At 35.6% G+C, this 18,395-nt stretch overlaps 1 protein-coding gene across 2 annotated transcripts; it reads right to left on the bottom strand.

The window, feature by feature from the left end:
* Positions 1–2,146: 2,146 nt before the first annotated feature.
* LOC147382427 (clathrin interactor EPSIN 2-like) lies at positions 2,147–15,195 on the bottom strand. 2 transcript variants are annotated; one of them, XM_086427512.1, is made up of 14 exons: positions 15,006–15,195; positions 13,243–13,376; positions 12,606–12,657; positions 12,324–12,403; positions 12,171–12,249; positions 10,859–10,942; positions 10,572–10,717; positions 9,880–10,227; positions 8,997–9,038; positions 8,756–8,851; positions 8,512–8,669; positions 4,078–4,268; positions 3,106–3,880; positions 2,147–3,011 (listed from the first exon to the last, which is right to left on the bottom strand). In XM_086427512.1, exons 2-14 carry the CDS (start codon positions 13,275–13,277, stop codon positions 2,527–2,529), a joined length of 2,571 nt encoding a protein of 856 aa, XP_086283638.1. In that variant the 5' UTR covers positions 13,278–13,376; positions 15,006–15,195; the 3' UTR covers positions 2,147–2,526. The 2 variants fall into 2 exon arrangements, with proteins under 2 accessions (XP_086283638.1, XP_086283639.1); XM_086427513.1 differs by having other exon boundaries at positions 13,243–13,372.
* Positions 15,196–18,395: the final 3,200 nt, after the last annotated feature.

Here is an 18,395-nt window from a genome sequence, read left to right as displayed (position 1 = left end):
TTCACACTTACACTGGAGGAGGTTTAGCTGAAGATCAAAGGAGAATCCTTCTTCAAGGACCCGCCCAAGAGTGCCCTATAAAGACAAATAATTCAAGCCCCTACCAATGAGTGTTATGCAGTAAAATACTTGATTCAAGTCCTGCAAGCTTAAACAGCTCGTGGCAGTGGTACAGTACAACAGGAGGCTCCAAAAGATGGAAGAAGACCAATAAATCACGTCTTACCCCCACTACCAGTAAATGTGATCTATGGGGGTAAGAAGAGTCAAAAGGCTGAGAGAAGCAAGAAGCAGGAGGTAGATGAAAACAGTGAGGTTTTTTAGGTGACAACTGAGCCAAAGCCAGTAGACTCAGTTTGATCACTCTACTGTCGATTATTCTAAAGACCACCAAAGTCTTCTAAGAGAAGGACTCAAAGATATTTGTGGCCCCACATCCTGACTCACACAGTTGGTAACTTGTCAATGAAGAGGATCTTTATTGACAATGGCAACTGAGTAGATATCCTCTTCAAGAGAGCTTGTGATGGGATAGGAATTGATCAACAATCCATGGAGCAAAGACTAAACCCTTAAGGGAGATCACCCTTCCTGTAGAAATTGGACCACTTACACGGCTAACAGTCATTGATGCTCCTTCAGCCTATATAATCTAGGAAGAAGGTGAATCCATGGGATGAAGACAGTTCCCTCTATGTACCACTTAGTCACGAAGTTCCCAACTCCTTTTGGGCCTTATGAGATCAGGGGAGACTGGCCAGTCAACCGCACAGAGCTACTTGACTACCACAGGAAAAGTCAGAAGAGGAAGTCTCTTACAACCCACATTCCATTATTGACGATATGCATATCCCGCGAATCATGGGGAAGAGGACATTTATGGAAGAGGGGAGCCTATATATAAGAGAGGGATTCTAATGGGGCCTTTTGGGGAACTCTTTGTTAACCTGAGATCAAAAACAAAACCCAAATGAGAGAACTACCTCGAGCGACTGAAGATTTTTTTGGCAGGTAAGGTACCACATCAGTGCCCCCATGATGAAACAAGCTCAAAGAATCCATCATTGCAGCCAGAAATTTGCAGTCAATCGAAAAGGACCACTACAATCATCATCCTGCTAGTCCATGCATGTCGCATTATGTCATGTAATGTCAAAATTTATTACATGCATTCATAATGATGATTTATGTTAAATGAGTGATGTGATTATTACTAAAGGCACACACCCAACTCTTCAAAGTTTTATGATTTTGATGTTCCAAACTTTGATATCCCCTTGAGAACTTTTCATGAACTTCATCGACCCTTCATTTTTCATTGCAGGAATAGAATAATGGATATAAAATCCATTGCACAATTTAGGAAAATCAGGTCAATACTTGACCTTTACAATTCCCATTATCAACAACATCCTACTACATTAATTCTATATAAAATTAAGGAACAAACCGAAGTTCAATAGGAAGGAAACCAAATATTGACTTGCCCTTACAATAACGCAAATAAATATGCACTTTGTCTCATTCACATTCATCTAATGAAATGATTTTAAATGAAGATCATAACTCAAAAAAAAATGGTTATATGAAGATCATAACACCAAAAAAAAGTCGAAGGTAAGAAACTAAATCACCATATCATCGAATGATAATATCCTTTTTGTTTGGAACATAAGTAAGAAACTAAATAAATGACTACAGTCACATGCCATACTCTTTCGTCGAACTGAAGTCAAAATTATTTTTAAGGATTCCTCACCTACATTTTCTGTGGCATATATTTTAAGAACTCGTCGCCATGATTTTCTATAGATGCCAATAAGTTTCCTACCTGGGAAATACAAAGAGGAAACTTGAAGAAAATGGTGGGGCATGCGATTTTGTTGGATACAAAACGAAGAAACTAATAGGGATTGACATGTCGCAGGTCCTATTGAAAGAGGGGTGCCATCAGGAGCGGTCAGGAGGATATAAGTGTTGCAAGTTACCAATTTTACAAAATGCAATGGCTCGCCATATTACAAGTTCTTAAGAGTACACAAAATCCTATAACTTGTGTCAAGATCAGGGTTACCTCAATCCAGTCAACAAACATCTTTGTAAAGTAACGTTTAAATAAGGATGAAGAACAGAAAGTAAAACAAAATGCAGAAAAGAATTAAGTAGATTTTATTGCTAAGCAAGTATAGTATACCATCAATACTATAATAAATCTTTGATGCAATCACAATACAACCAACCTGAAAAAGGTGAATCCTCATCCGTACACTTAACAACAGCTGAAAGCAGCAGAAGCAGCAGCAGCAACCTAGGAAACTATGAAACCCAAAAGAAAAGGAAAGCGAACCAAAGAGCATGAATTATAACATACAGTAGTGAAAAATTAATACAACAAGCAATCAGAATTACAACTTAGAATACCAAGTATGACAGTATAAATGGATGTCGTAGTTGCACAAGATTGCAGCGATTGTGGCGTCGATTCCTCTCATAATCAAAATTTATGTATCTGTCCCTCTCTCATACTCATCGGTACCCACCATATGGTGGTTGTTGAGGAGGATAACCACTTGGTCCCATCATCGGGTTGTATCCGCTAGGCATGGTTTGACCAGGTTGTACTCCTGTGGGAGGTCGCAGTTGACCTACCTGACCCATGCCCATATTCATCCCCACACCCATGTTCATTCCCATGCCCATACCCATACCCATACCCATGGGTTGATTCATTCCTCCACCATAACTTCCCATGCCCACTCCCACTCCCATTCCCATTCCCATTCCCATTCCTGGGCCTGTACCCATGCCCGTGCCCATTCCCGGGCCCATCATAGGGTTTGGAGGAGGCGCAAGGGCACTTGCACCAGAACGCCCAATCCCAGAACCAGATCCCATTGCTTTACCCATGGTGACGGTAGATGTTACAGGAGTTGCAACAGGTCTCTCCCTTTTCTCCTTACGGTTAATGGAATCAAAATCAACTCCGATATCCGCCAATGGATTAATTTTGGCTGCAAATGGAGATATAAATGTTTAAAATTCTATAAGATGTTAACTAAAAACTTGATGCAAAAATAAATAAATAAATAAAAAATAATAACTTACGGCCAGATATATTCAAATTGACTAGCCCTCTGTTCAGTGTATCAGCCCAAACTGTTGACTTCGTTTCAAACTTGTCCTTTGATGGTTGAGCTTTAGCAGACAATCCTGCTTGTGAAGCTGTTGGGGCTGTAGGTCCCATCTGTGGGAGTAAATTCCCCATAACATCACTGTTTTGCCGCACGGGTGGTACAGTTAGAGCTTGGGAAGCTACATGGCTTGTGTATCCGGGTAGTGGGACGTAGTTTCCAGGGACATTATTGCTTGGCAGTGCAGCTGGGCCAGTTGGAGCAGCAAAAGCTGACTGTACAGGCGGTCCAGGTGGAAAAGTTGGTGGTTGAAGAGCTGTCTGTGAGGCTTCTAAGGATGTAAAATTCCCATAAACATTACTGGTTGGCTGTGCAGGTGGACCATTCGGGGCTGGAAAAGCTACCTGTGAATGTATTGGAGCTGTAGGCCCTGACGGTGGAAGTATGTCCGCTAGAATATCAATGTTCTGGTGTGGCAGCTCTGCGGGAGAAAATTGTGGGTTTACGGAAGGAACTTGAGCATTAGTAACACTGGAAGGGGTGTAAGTGAGGCCTGGAAACGTGTCCCCGAAGTCAAAGCTAGAGATTGTTTCCATCTTTGGAGCAACAGGTTGGATAGGTGTGGAACTTTGACTAATGGAAGTAGACTGAAAGTTGTTTGTTGAAACAAACGCCTGCGGTTGAGTTGAGATATTATCAGCAGTTGGAATAGCCTTGAAAGGAGAATCGCCGAATGGGTCTTCAAAAGGCTGCAAAAGAGATTAACACAAGATACATTTTTTAACTATATCACTATGTTGTCGAGGATAGAATTCTCTACTATTGAAGTTTCATCAAACTTGTAATCATTAGAACACAAATAGCTTCTATTCTTCCAACAAAACTCAGATTTTGTGTCAAATTGGGAAAATTAGATTTACCAGAAAACGGGTCTGTGTTGTGATACCTGGTTCAAAACAGTGGATGCTGATGATAATGCTACAAATGTTGGTCCAGAACCAGAGTTGATAGGTGCATTGGCCTCAGAGGTTGTGGTTACAGAAGTCGCCGGCATGAGAGCCAAATAATTAGAAGAAAATGACTCTGTGAGGGAACCAAGTAAGTCCATTTGTCCATCGCTTGCAGTAGGTGGGGCAGCTGATCAAAGAAGACAAAATACATCAATTTTCCACAGTGGTGATTGACTTATCCACGGCACGGATTAACTTATCCACCAATTAATCTCTATCTTCTATCAAGAAATAAACAATTAATATATTAAAATCATTACTGTGTGAACTGTCTTTAGGTTAAAAACACATTTAAAGGATGCCAAAAAACATGCATATAAAGGGTAAAATGGTCTTCACATTAAAGTGCACTTAAGAATCCTTGGTAGGGTTTTTGAAGGAACTGAGGAGGATGCCCAGAACATTATTCTTATAATTGAAGAGCTAATGTTTTAGTGGGCATCTCATATAAGACTTCCAAGGGGTGTCTATTGAAGGGGAAAATGACGGATGCAGCCATGAAGTTTGTTCAATAATTTAGATACTCCTGAAATATTTCAATCCACATTTACAATATAGAAAGGATGTATTGGGATGATTTCATTTATAATAAAATCATATAAAGGGGCGCAATATGGCCAGCACTTTATTTTATGGACAGCACATTGGATGTATTGTAGGGTGTTTAATTGCTTCACTTCTTTCCCTGTAATGATTTTAATGGGCCTAGCATATTAAAAATTGTACCTCACCATGTCACTTCCTTATATTAAGTGATAGTTGCAAATATATATATATATATATATATATATATATGAGTAGCGTTCAATGGCCAACAGTTTGGCAAACATTTTGGCAAACACATTTTTCAAAACATGGGTTAGAGGTCTTGGAATGGGCTGATTTTTGGTGAGGATGATCTCTATGGTGAGGAGATCATCATCACCAAAAATCAGCCCATTCCAAAACTTCTAACCTCATCAAAAATGGTTTACAAAAAATGGACGGTTCACGATTTTTCAACTTGTAAAATGGGGATAGAAGTTTTGGAATGAGCTGATTTTTGGTGAGGATGATCTCCTCACCGTAGAGATCATCCTCACCAAAAATCAGCCCATTCCAAGACCTCTAACCCATGTTTTGAAGAAGTGTTTGCCAAAATGTTTGCCAAACTGTTGGCCACGGATAGGGACCCTATATATATATATATAGGAAAGAATTCAAAGGCCCTAAAGAGAGCCAAACATTTTTCAAAATAGGGGTTAGAAGTTTCAGGATGGACTGATTTTTTGAGGATGATCTCTATGGTGAAGAGATCATCCTTACCAAAAATCAGCTCACTTCTAACCCTAGTTCACAAGTTGAAGAATTGAGGACCGTCTGATTTTTGCAAACCACTTTTGATGGGGTTAGAAGTTTTGGAACGGGCAGGGCTGATTTTTGGTGAGGATGATCTCATCATAGAGATTATCCTCACAAAAAATCAGCCCATTCCGAAACATCTAACCCATACATTGAAAAAATGTTTCGCACAAAATTTGGCTCTCTTTAGGGCCTCTGAACGCCACCCATATATATACAAGTGTTTGAAACATTTTGTAGCAATGTGTCCAACATGCAAATATGACAAGTGTCCAATGTGGCAGAAAAATAGTTTTCCCTGTCCAATGTAGGTTTTCAATCCATAAGATTGTTTAAATGAAAATGGATCCACACACACATACGCGGGTCTTTACCATGATATCTACTATGACTACTTCCATTTTACCAACGTAGTCAAGGTCAGGCGCAGCAAAGGTGCCTTAAAATAGGTGAGGCAACCAAGATACGTTCAATGAGATGCGTGCCTTGACTGCACCTCGGTCAAGGCACACCTCACTAAAAATTGAGTATCGTAAATGTATCCTGCTTTTCTTTTCTTTATTGGTTCTTACAGAAAATAGCACGTATCATGCAAAACATTATCATCCCGATACATGCATAAACCTCTCTTATTTATAAAGTTAGTCACAAAATGTTAAGTCTTTGTTTCTTGGTTGTGGGACGGTTGTTGCCTCTTCATGTGTGGTCATCTGACTCTAACAAAACTACTACTGTTGTTGCTGCTGCACAGAAGCAGCACAAGTTGCTGGTGATACTATACAGAAACAGCCTCTTCGTTTATTTGTATTTGGCTATTATTGCTAGTTTGTTACTTGTCTATAATTGGTGGTTGTGCTTTGGTCGCCTATTTATAGAGAATGAAGTGCTAAATACTTTTAACTTGTTCATAAATCTCATATTTATGCATGTCATAATTGTAAAATATCTAAAACTTATTTTCACAGTTTATATTTGTTTTTTAGGCAAGCCTCACCTAGTGCCTCAAGCGTCGAAAGGCCTTTGTGCCTTTTTCACTTATCTACATTGCATTTAACCATAAACATGATATTTACTTCGATATAAAATTGTTATAGTTCCCTTAAAATTTTAATTTTTATGATAAGAACTAAGTTAAAAAGAGAGATGCAATTATTTAGTCAACAACTTATCCTTTTAGCATCCTCATTGTTTCTATCCAAAAATCTATCATCAAATACTACATATAACAAAAATGGATCGTTTATGCATTGATAAACTTGACCCTTTTCTAGAAAAATACCCTTATATTACCCATAGTCACCAATCGGGGTTCAGGAATAAGACGGCAAGGGAAAAAGTCGAAAAAAACAAAAAAATTGGAAAAAAATCATGAAAAAATCGAAATAGTGTTAAGACAATATATTTTTTTCTACTAAGTTATGTTATCATTTATATCATCAAATCCTATTTTAAACTTAAGAATAAATGGTCTTTGAAAAAAAAACCTTTTAAAATAGCTTGCTCAGCACACACACACACACACAAAAAAAAAAACCAATCACATTTTTTTTTTTTTTTAAATCGTGACTTTTTCAAAATGTCGCAATTAATCATCAGTCTCTAAAATCACAATTTAAAGTCAGTGACTTTGGTGACTATGATACTACCAAAGTATCAACTTATGATATTACTATAGTTCAAGGGAGTTTTATAATTTAATTTGGAGAGAACTTTTTTCATATTATTTGGATTGTTGTATGGTAATTTAAATAGACAATGCAACCATCCCTGGGGTTTCATGAAATTACAAAATTGGCTTGCCACTTTATTGCGACCAACCTCATCCACTCATATCACCCTTTTCCTCTATTCTCTCTAAAAGATTTTTTTTAGTTCAGATATTTTAAAATTGCAATAACAGCAGAAAGGAGTGAAAGAACAGGATTCGTTTAAGCAACCCCAAATTTCTGTATAAGACTTTGGTGTCGAGGATATCCTAAAATTCCATAACTTTCAATGCGATAAGAGTCATACTGGAAGAAGGAACTAGATGGATAGTCTTCAATCAACAAACAAAAAAAGATAACAGATATAAAAGATATGGGATTTCTTTGGTAAATCTGAGTTACATACAAAAGTATTCATCAAAATGAGGCATTCACAATCTGTGAGTCTGTTTGCGATAACAATAGTACTGTTAGAAAGCACTAGACAAATGGTCTTCAATCTCTAGAAGGGAAACCAATATAAAAGACTAGGCTTACTTTGGAAAGCAGAGATAGATACATTAATCATCAAAAAGTGTTGATAAAAAAATTTCACCCTTTGGATAGTGTTTTTGGTTTAAAAGTTTACAGGGGAAAAAAATCTCGGTGTAACCATGCACGGTTAATAATTCATGAGCTTCTCAAAAACTTTTTTCCATATTTGGATTGTGTTTTTCATTGCCAGACCTTTCAATAATATGTAAGTCAATTTGCGATAAAAAAGAGTACTGTTAGAAAGAACTAGACGAAGAGTCTTCAGTCAAAAAAAGGCAACTGATATTAAAGGCTTGGCTTTTTTTATTTTGAAAAATAAGAGATACATACATTAAAGTAATCATCAAAAAGACTTCTTCACACAAAATATTCTACTGTTGAAAGCTTTTTGGTATGACCATATGCAGTAAAGTAATAATCGAAAATAGTTTTCAAAAGCATTTTTCTCTATTTGGACGTTTTTCGTTGAAATATTCTGCAAACAAATTCTGAGTATCACCATATGCCGCCTTACTGTCTATATTTCTGATTTCCACATAAAGCCACAATATATAAAAGATATAAAAAGATTCATAGGGAAAATTTTAAAAGAAAAATAAATAAATCTTCCAGGAAAATTTTCTAAGAATGAGAAGAGGGAAGACAATAAAGCTTAAGTTATCCTCGAGATTCGTAGTATGATTATCCCAACCCCTCTTTATGTGGGGGATAAAGAGAGTGGGGTTCACCATTGTGTTTCATTATATGTGAGTGTGTGTGCATCAGAGAGAGAGAGAGCATCTTTAATACCTGGAGCAGAACCACGGGGATCAAATTCATCAAAAGCATCGAATTCCTGGTTTGCAGGTGATGCAGTTGTACCAACCCCAATGGTCTCTGGACCTTGGCTTGTGCTTTCAGGTGGAGAGAATGCTTTGGGAATAGGTGCTCCTGCAATGTCTCCATTCCTTTCATCGAAGAAAATGTCAGAAATATTTGATGATAAAATATATTCACAAGAGCACATAATATGCTAACGGATACGAAGTTATACCTTTTGTCCCGATCAGGGCTCCGAGCATCACTTACTACTTCTTCATAACTAGGAGGAGCACCAATGTTTTGTTCAGAGAATTTCCTCTCAAGCCCCCTGTCAAGAAACAGTAAAATAAGATTTGTGATAGGCTGAAACAACTATTTTGCATTCAGTCTGGATCTGAAAACTGTACTAAAAAGGATTCAGAAAGAGACAGGCTGGAAATAATAGTTGCAATACAATTTTACTCAAAGTTCACCTTTCGCCCTGAGAATGGTCTTCAACTCTCGCACCACTGCTTCTGCAATGAGAAGAAGCATAGATAACATGTCTTTTAAATCAAGATACTAGCATGAGCAATGGTAAGCAGACATTTATAAGTGAAGCTGGAATCCATGAAATACAATGCATCTGATGCAAGTCATTTTTAAGGTAAATTAAATGAATAGAGTGTACCAGAGGATCGCCTTCACGATCAATATATATATTTACTAGAGTTCACCCGTGCCTATGGCACAAGCATCCTCTCTGGGTTAAGGGAGTAAAAGAGGAAAAATAATGAAGTTCAAGAGGTATTTGAGATTCAGGTAGTAAAAAGAGGATAAATAATAAAGCTGGAGATGTCTTATTAAGAAAGAGGGAGAGAATGAAAGACAATAAAGTGGGATAAAGGGGTAAAAGAGGGAAGATAGTAAAGTCAGAGGGGTATTATTTAAAAAGGGGTAAAACAAGAAAGACAGCAAAAATTGAGGGACATTATTGAAAATAGGGGGAGGGAGGGGAGAGACATTAAAGTTGAAGGGGTAAAAGAGGAAAGATAGTAAAATTGGAGGGACATTATTGAAAAAGAGGGAAGGGGGGGAGGGGGAGAGGAAAGACAATAAAATTGAAGGGGATTAAAAGGAATGTGGTGGGTAGTGTCGACCCCACACTAAAACTGTAATGTTTATCCCCCATAAATGTTAGCTAGAGTGGGACCTACAGTTGTGTTTATTCCATATATATATATATATATATATATATATATATATATATATATATATAGAGAGAGAGAGAGAGAGAGAGAGAAAGTTAATAAAATCAACACGAGTCTTTTTGTTTGCCTAGCAATGATAGGTTGTTTATGGAAAGTGGAGACCTACCGAGATGAATGGCGATCATCATCGTCAAAGGCACGGTCTTTATATCTATCAGAACTCCTACTTCTTGAGCCATACTGATGGTCATCAATGTTTTCACTTCTTCCCCTATAATCGTCATCCTTGTAATCATCTCTGCCATAGCGTTCATCAGAATCTCTACCATTACGGTCTCCATCCCGACTGTATGAGTCCCCATCTCTGCCATATCGGTCATCATCCCTATAGCCCCATTCTTTTTCTCTTTCTCTTCCATAACCATTTTGGTCATCATCATATCGATCACCATATCCTCCTGGACTAGAAGAATTGGGCCTATACATTCCACCAGTTGAGGATGTATTGCGAAACCTGTGAAGTTTAACCAGCACAGTTACAAATCCTTCTGTTTTAGGATACACATCAAGTTCTAGAGAAAATTTCAGGAGAGGAAACTCTTACAAGATTTAAACCATTTCAATTATTTTCTTGAGCTCTTACAAGAAAATGTTTCAAAGAGAAAAAAACTAATTTATCTAAATATCACAAAGAGGAACTTACATTAATAAAGAAAAAAGAAGAAACAAGTCAGTTCCTTGAGCAATATAATCACTTAGGATTGTTCATATATAAAAAAAATATCTGGAATAAGAAAAGCATATAAAGATACATTGAACTTGCTAAAATCCGTACAACTGTTTTGGAAGAAAACTCACTTTTCCCTGTTTGAAATAGCTTTGTTTCTAACTTCTAGAATTCGTTCTTTGTCATTCACTAGTACCACAAGACTCTGAGATTTCCTTCTAACATTGCTTCCCTGATCCCTTCCACTAGAATCAATATATTGAAAATCGGATAACGTCTGCAAGATGAAGAATAAATCCCCACAATTAACTCAGTAAATCTACAGCAGCATGACACAGCACATTCCCTAGAAAAAATTGCAGAAGACTTCCATCATCAATAGTAAGTTGTAAACTTGCATAAAGGAACTTAAAATTACCGATATTTGGTATGCATGTTCCCTGATATCATCTATGACACGTTCAGACCCATGAGCCACCAGGTATTCTAGAACAGTCAATGCCTGAAGAACAACACGGAGTGATTAGTTGCCAAGGAAATGGCATGATGGATGGAATTAATGGAAAAATATATATATATAATGCAAATTTAAGTTTTCTTTTTCTTTTTCTTTTTTTACTTCTATAGATCATATACAAAGTTTAATATCAAATCAGTGTTAGACCGGTCAACTGTTCCCTACGCAATGGAAGGAATCAGGATCAAAATAAAAGACATTCTAAAGTTACCAAACTACCCCCAAACATTATACTAAGACCATGCGTTAATAAAACATGAAAATAAGCCCCAAAAAAAAAACATAAAAATAAAAGCCCAAAAACAGAAAAGTAAAAAAAAAAACATAAAATCTGCACTTCAAGCTTTAATGTCCCCATCAGATGCAACCAATGAACAACAGTTTCTAATGAATCGACAGTAGAATATAGCCAATCCTACACTTTAGAATAAGACAGGCACTAAATGAGAACTTCAATTTTATCTATCTTGAGGCTTATAGAACATATTACCTAACTTATGACCCTTCCCATTATGCCAACACTTAGCACGGTAAATTGTTGAAACAACTTCCTCTTTGCTAAGGTGTGAGTCATACTCATCTTCTTGTATGCATGAGACTACATCAGATTTTGTTTGTAAACCGTTTGAATTTGTGAGTGGATTTAAATTGTACGAACAAGAGAGTGAGAGAGTGGAAGACAATAATGGAGAGAGAGGGTTTTTTGTTCATGTACAACGAGATGCGTCATTTTGATCTTTTTAAAATACTAATGAGAAAAAAAAAAAAAAGAAAAGTATGGTAAATAGGAGGGGTCATCTCTTCGGGTGGATAATGGTTCTTTTGAAAAGAAATCTGCTGGAGGTAGGAATGAATGGTGCCATGAACCTTCACCTAGCCTATTAAAAACAATGATACCTTAATGCCAGTCAATGACTGACTTTTTGTCATGGGACAAAACCACATGTTGGTTACAAAAATATTGTAGAGCTGCTTCTTATTCTTTTTCAAAACAGAAATTCATTTTTAGGCTTTAGATTTCATAACTTTATGGTGTAAGATGATATCACTGAATTGAACGTTTGACCTACTAGAATGAACATATTGAACCAACCCCATTCCCATTCGAACACCAAACATTGCATCAAACAAAATGAATACATTAATCTCAACCAATAGCCTGTAAGAAATATGGTAACCAAAGTAACCTTGTACAAATTGTAAAAGAGCTAACCTTGTAGACATGCCGCCAATTTTTGCCTGTATCATTGATCCTCTTCCAAATCACTGCCATGATCATCTGATATTCATGACTGCAGAAGTACTATGTAAATAAACATTTTGAGCAAACTATGAAGGGCAGAGCATCCAAATAGATAAGACTTACTAGTTTCTAGTAGCCTGTGCAATATCTGCTAAATGTGATCCATGAGGACCCCAAGGTTCATTGCTAGTAGCATCAAGAACCTATTAAATGAAACAAAAAAGATAACTAAGTTGGCGTGCCTGATCCTGAATGAGTAGAGCTTGATACAGATATAAACTACGAAAACCAACCAAACTAAAGAGTATTTTGCTGACACAAATTGCGAAGAGGATACAAAATAACTATGTATTATCCCTCAATCAGAAATACAAACAGCGTGAACATAAAAAAGAAAACCTTTACCTTCTGTTCTATTCCTGGAACTTTGAGAACTTTCTTGTTCACCCCTCGCTTACTGCAGAAGGCATAAGACAATGTCTAAAGGTCTGATGAAGTTCCCCAATATTTTGGAGTATCACTATTTTAGGTTAAAAGTATGCTTAAGAGAAAATATGGCACTAGATAGAATTGAATGGCAAAACAGTAATAATTTCGCCAAACCCAAATAGTTGGTTTGAGGCAAGGACGATGGCTATGATGATAAGTTGCAAGTAATGGGAAAAAAAATCTTATAATCAATTTAATATATTCCAATATGAAAATACTAAAGTAACTTAAGAAAGAATTGAATGGTGGAACAGGATATGTTCAAACAACCCAAGCATTTTGGGTTAAGGCTTTGATGATGATGATAACTTAAAGCACCTCAAGGACATTCTGAATTCCCTTGGATGATGTTAACTTAAAGCACCTAAAGGACGTTCAGAATTCCCTTGGGGTAGCCCTGTAGGCTACTTTTACCTTGTGTGTTGTGGGTCTTTTCCTTAATAAGAGGTGTGTGCAAATGTGTGTGTGTGTTATGGTGCTTAAGGATAATTGTAACTCCAACATAACATCAATAGTTATTGAACACATGAAAACTATGAGGAGCAATTCTTACAGGTCCCGAACAGTTTGATCAAAGGCTTTCTTCATGGTCACTGGAGTCAAAATTCGATAGATCTCTTCAAGCACAACTCACTTTAAAGCCTTTTCACGTGTTGTAGTAAAGAAGTTTCGCAGATTATCACCTGACTAGAACATAATTGCAATTAAGCAACAATAAGAAAGTAAGACACAGAGACAAAATAAATTGCTTTAAAATAAAAGAAGAAATTGTATAAATGTATTATTAAGGAACATATATGATAAAGCAACAGAGAAAACAAGAAAAGCTAAAGAAAAAATCCCAGAATATCTTCTTATTCTTAATAATAATGGAATCTCTCCAAAGGAAATACAGCACCATAAGAGATGGAAGGAAATTACAAAGATGATAACCACAGCTTCCAAATCAAACACACACAAAATTCAGAAATGTCATAGAAAGAAACACATCCCCTCCAAAAGTGATGCTGTTCAAGGCTCACTTTCAGGTTGCGTAAGTGACATCACACAAATTGGGTGTCATCCAATCTCGTCTCCCTCTAAAAGGGCACTAACAATTTTCCTTTCATTGTTTCTTTTTTTCCTATAAGCAACACTAAAGCTATTTTGAGACAACAAAATATTTGGTAATAAGACCAGATATGCACCATGAAGTAGAATATTCAGCTATAAAGGAAATGCATGTTTCTAGAACGAATGTATTGGAGACGAGGATGTTGTGAAGGTGATATGACTGAAGATTGAAAATAAAAAATCAGAACTGAGCACATCGGAGTGAATCTAATAGTGGTCCCAATAGATGACATATCTATAGATAAAATTAAATAATAAAATTGATTCATGTTGTCATGTTGCCGACCAAAATTGCTGGGAGATAATAATTACGATGCCATTTTGATTTTTTATTGTGTTTTGTGGTCCATTCAAATTGCCCCTTACCGTTATAAATATAACGTGTTTTCACCACAGAATCAGAACAACATAATCTACACCAATAAACACATCTATTTAAAACCTACAAGATCTATGAGTGTGTGATAAAGCTTTAAACAAATTTAAAAAATAAAAAATTTTACAAGCAATCATGCAAAAGGGGATAAATTATTTCCCTCGTTCATACTGATATTAATCCCACAATACGTATATGCTTTTGAACCAAAGATCGGAATGAAAATTCTATCCCTCTTTCATACCGATGTTAATCGCACAACACCTACAAGCTTCTGAAACAGAAATCGGAAATGCTTTACAGAAAATTGAAGAACTAAAGCCTGAATCATGCCAAAGGGATTAATGATCTATCCTTCTTCCGAAATTGATATTAATCCCACAAAACAAACAAGCTTCCGATGCTGAGATCAGAATGAAAATCTCAATGCTTAATGTTTTCAGCGTTTATCAGAGGAATTACACAAAAATTTGAAGAACTGAAGATTGAATCATCCCCACCCCATAAAAAAGTCTCATCAAAACACCTAAATCTGTAAAATTGGACCGTTTTCACCCAATTAATACAGATATTAATAATAAAAACAAACAAAACATGTAAAATCAATAACAAAACAGCTACCAGATCAATCCGATGTAGCATCCACATCAAAATATCGAGAATAGGAATCAAATTCATACATCAAACTCTAAGAAAAGATAAATGATCATCGAATTCAAATCGAATTCAATCATTACGAATCTAATTGGATCTGATAACCTAGAATCGAAACTAAACAAAACGGATAGAAATCCAAGCGAGAGATGGTAAGATGGAGATCATCGAACCTGCAAATTTCTGTAGAATTGGGACACAAAGAGAGGATCGAAGGCTGGATCTGGTCGTGGAGACAGGGAGGAGAGTGAATCCAAGAATGAGATCGGAAATCGCGATCAACTCCTCCGCTTGTACGTTAATTTGATGGAAGAGAAAATGAGGTTTTTTTTTTTGTTCTCTCTTTGAAAATTCAGAAGAGAGAGAAAATAAAGAAAGAAACTATTAAATCACCTACTTTTACTTGTAACACACCAATCTATTTGTAAACATCAAATTCGAAAGTATTGGTGTATTGTAAGTAAAAGTTGATGTGGCAATAGAACTTCTCATAAAGAAAATATATGGTACTATCGTCGTTCTAATAACGCCATCTAAGAATTTTACACCGTTGGATAATTTTGAGATTTGTACGAACAAATATTCATAAAGAATAAGACATGAATCCATGTTGGTATTATGGTCCGCCAGGGAGGATGGTAACACCTGGACTACGAAAGGAAGAAAGACAGTCAACTTTGGACTTCCAATATTTAAAATAAATTTTTATTATAACTTTATTTTAACCTTTTTTATTTTTTATGATATAAATAAATTAATAAAACCACCGCGTAATGTTAGAAAGTAGGGGTGTAACGCGGTCCGGTTCAAAATAAGAACCGAACTAAATCGATAGCTTTGGGGTGATTTGGTTCGGTTGGAATAAGTTGTGATTCGATTCTGGGTTAAGAAAATGGAGAATTGATCAATTTGATTCAAAGTTTATATAGAATCGAACCAAATTGATAATCGAACCCCTAATGACTTATTACTTTTTTAGAAATTAGGACATATATTAATGACTTTTTTGATAGACAAATTAATGACTTATTATATGAAATTATATGTTCATTATTATTATTCTTATTATTTCATTAAAAATATGTTGCTTTCAAGCAGGTTTAAGGATATTGACAACCCATAAATCGAACTAAACTAAATTGACCTTAACTCAATTTGGTTTGGTTTGATTCTATGAATGATTTAGTTCAATTTTGATTCTTATTTAGTGAAATCTACCTATATCGATTCGATTCTGATTTGACCCCAAATCAAACTAAGTATATCGTCTCGTCTTACACTTGACTTGAGCCGTGATCTTTACAAGTTAACTCATTCAATCCAATTTCAATATGTATTTGAGTAATTATATTTTTTTTCTTATTATGAGGTAGATTACTAAATGCTCATTCCAAAAATCTATATTTTATATAGATTGCAAATTTTTAAGTCAATAAAAATATTATTTTATATATATAAAAAATAGATTGACTTGGTCAAACTTTTCATAAACTCTATTAGTATATTCAAAATATCTGATAAGTCAACTTGGATCTCAATTTAGTCAATGTAATTGATGATCCAGATTTACCATCTCGAACAAATTGTCGGATTGCCTAGAGAATCATCTCAATGTTAGAGGAGTTTTAAAGTCATGGTTGGAGTGTATGCATTAATGGTTGAACTTTTGTCCTTTTGCCTATTGTCAGTAGAAGAGAAGGCAAGTTCAATGTGTTTTGAACCCATGTCGCTATATCAGTACTCCACAAAAGTTACCAACTTAGAAATAGAAAATTTGGTTTTTTTAAGTTTTATTTACCAAAACAAAAATATCATTTGATAAAGGAAAATCATAAAGGCACCCCAGTTATTCATTAGGGCCACTCGTGCACAAAGAGCAATCTCGTATTTTTGATTTCGTGATTAGGACAACCCATAAGATGAAAGTAACTCAACTTCTTCTTCAATTTGAATAATTTAGATTCTCTCCATCTAACATAGTCATCGGAACAGTTACCACCGTCAAAGTTCCTTCAAAAACATGACCATCTTCCTCTTTTTTGACTTAAGCAACCGCTGCAGTCCATCAATATCAATCGTCAGAGTTCCCATCAAGTAAGTTTTCGTTTATTTCACATGAGTAGCACCATCACGTTAAGTACCACGAACACCACCACCATGTCAAGTTACCACAAACATCACAATCAACCTCTTCTTAAAAAATATTAGGTGTAAATTAAGTTATAAATGCTTTTAAAAAACCTACCATCGTAGCACCCACCATGAACACCACAACCACATACTCTCAAATGTTTGTTTGATGCTTTGTATTATATAGACCAAGTGTTTGATGAAATGCATCATTGAACACTTACGTAGTATTATGTTTTGATAAATGATTGGTGTTATGTACACTAAATGTTTGCTGAAATATATCAACGAACACTTATGTTTGATAGAGTGTCGGTGTTATAGACTAACATAAACGCTTCTCTATCAATTGTGTTTAGGCTATAAGAAGAGAAAAAAAAATGAATATCTTCTACTTCTTCTAAAGAAGATCCTTGTCAGATTCTTCCAACGACTTCTGAAAGGAGACATCGTGTGCGTGCAAAAAAGAAAAACACAAACATGAACAAGAAAATGAAGAAGAAAACAAAAATGAGGAAAAGTAGTAAAAAAAATGAAGATGGGGAAAAGGAAGATAAGAAGAAAGCGAAGATGAAAATGAATCATTCCTTAGAAGTTCGAAAGATTTGTCTTTGCTCAAGAGTTACAAGAATCGTGTAGCTTTCTCTACTTGAAATAGTGAGGTGTTACATATTTTTAATTATGTCTATTATATCTAAAAATAATTATTCATGTTTATTATAATTTTCATTATGTAGGAAAGCTCAGTTTTACATTGCTTCAATCATTCACATAATCTTAAGAAATGGAGTCTACATAAAAAGTATAATGGAGTTAGAACTCGAGTAAAGAATTTGAGCCTTCACAACTTGGTCATTTACGTATATAAGTCGATAAACAAGACTCTCTTGTCTGCCATAGTTGAGCGGTGGCATCCCATGACAAATACATTTCATCTCTTATTTGGTGAGATGAGTATTACTTTGGACAATGTGAAGCACCTTATCGGTCTTCCTATGAATGGTAAAAATATTAATGGACCTTATGCAGAATCAGTAGAGGTGAAATAATTGGTTATATCTGTATTAGATATACCAAAAGATGTTGTGACGGAAGAGTTGGATAAAAATAGAGGTTACCAAGTTAGGATGGAGTGGTTGAGTGATCATTTAAAAGAGTGTTCTTAGAATGCATCCTCGCATAAAGAAGTTATTTGTTGTACTTGTTTGGATACACAATTTTTTTTATAAGACAGGTACAATGATATGTGTATTGTATCTTAGATTGTTTATAAATCTTTAAAAATTTAGTCAATATGCTAGAAGCACAACTACTCTTACATATCTCTATTGATAACTTCGATACACATCGAAGTCAAAAGTGCGTCAAATAAGTGAGCATATCTTCCTCTTAAAGGTATAAATTGTAAAATCATTTCATTCTTGATTAAAAAT

This window comes from Akebia trifoliata, chromosome 16, assembly GCF_017979445.1.
Source record: "Akebia trifoliata isolate Shusen 1 chromosome 16, ASM1797944v1, whole genome shotgun sequence".
In the NCBI taxonomy this organism is placed as follows: Eukaryota; Viridiplantae; Streptophyta; class Magnoliopsida; order Ranunculales; family Lardizabalaceae; genus Akebia; species Akebia trifoliata.
The sequence above is the reverse complement of the archived record's forward strand: the minus strand, read 5'-3'. Positions and strand labels throughout refer to the sequence as shown.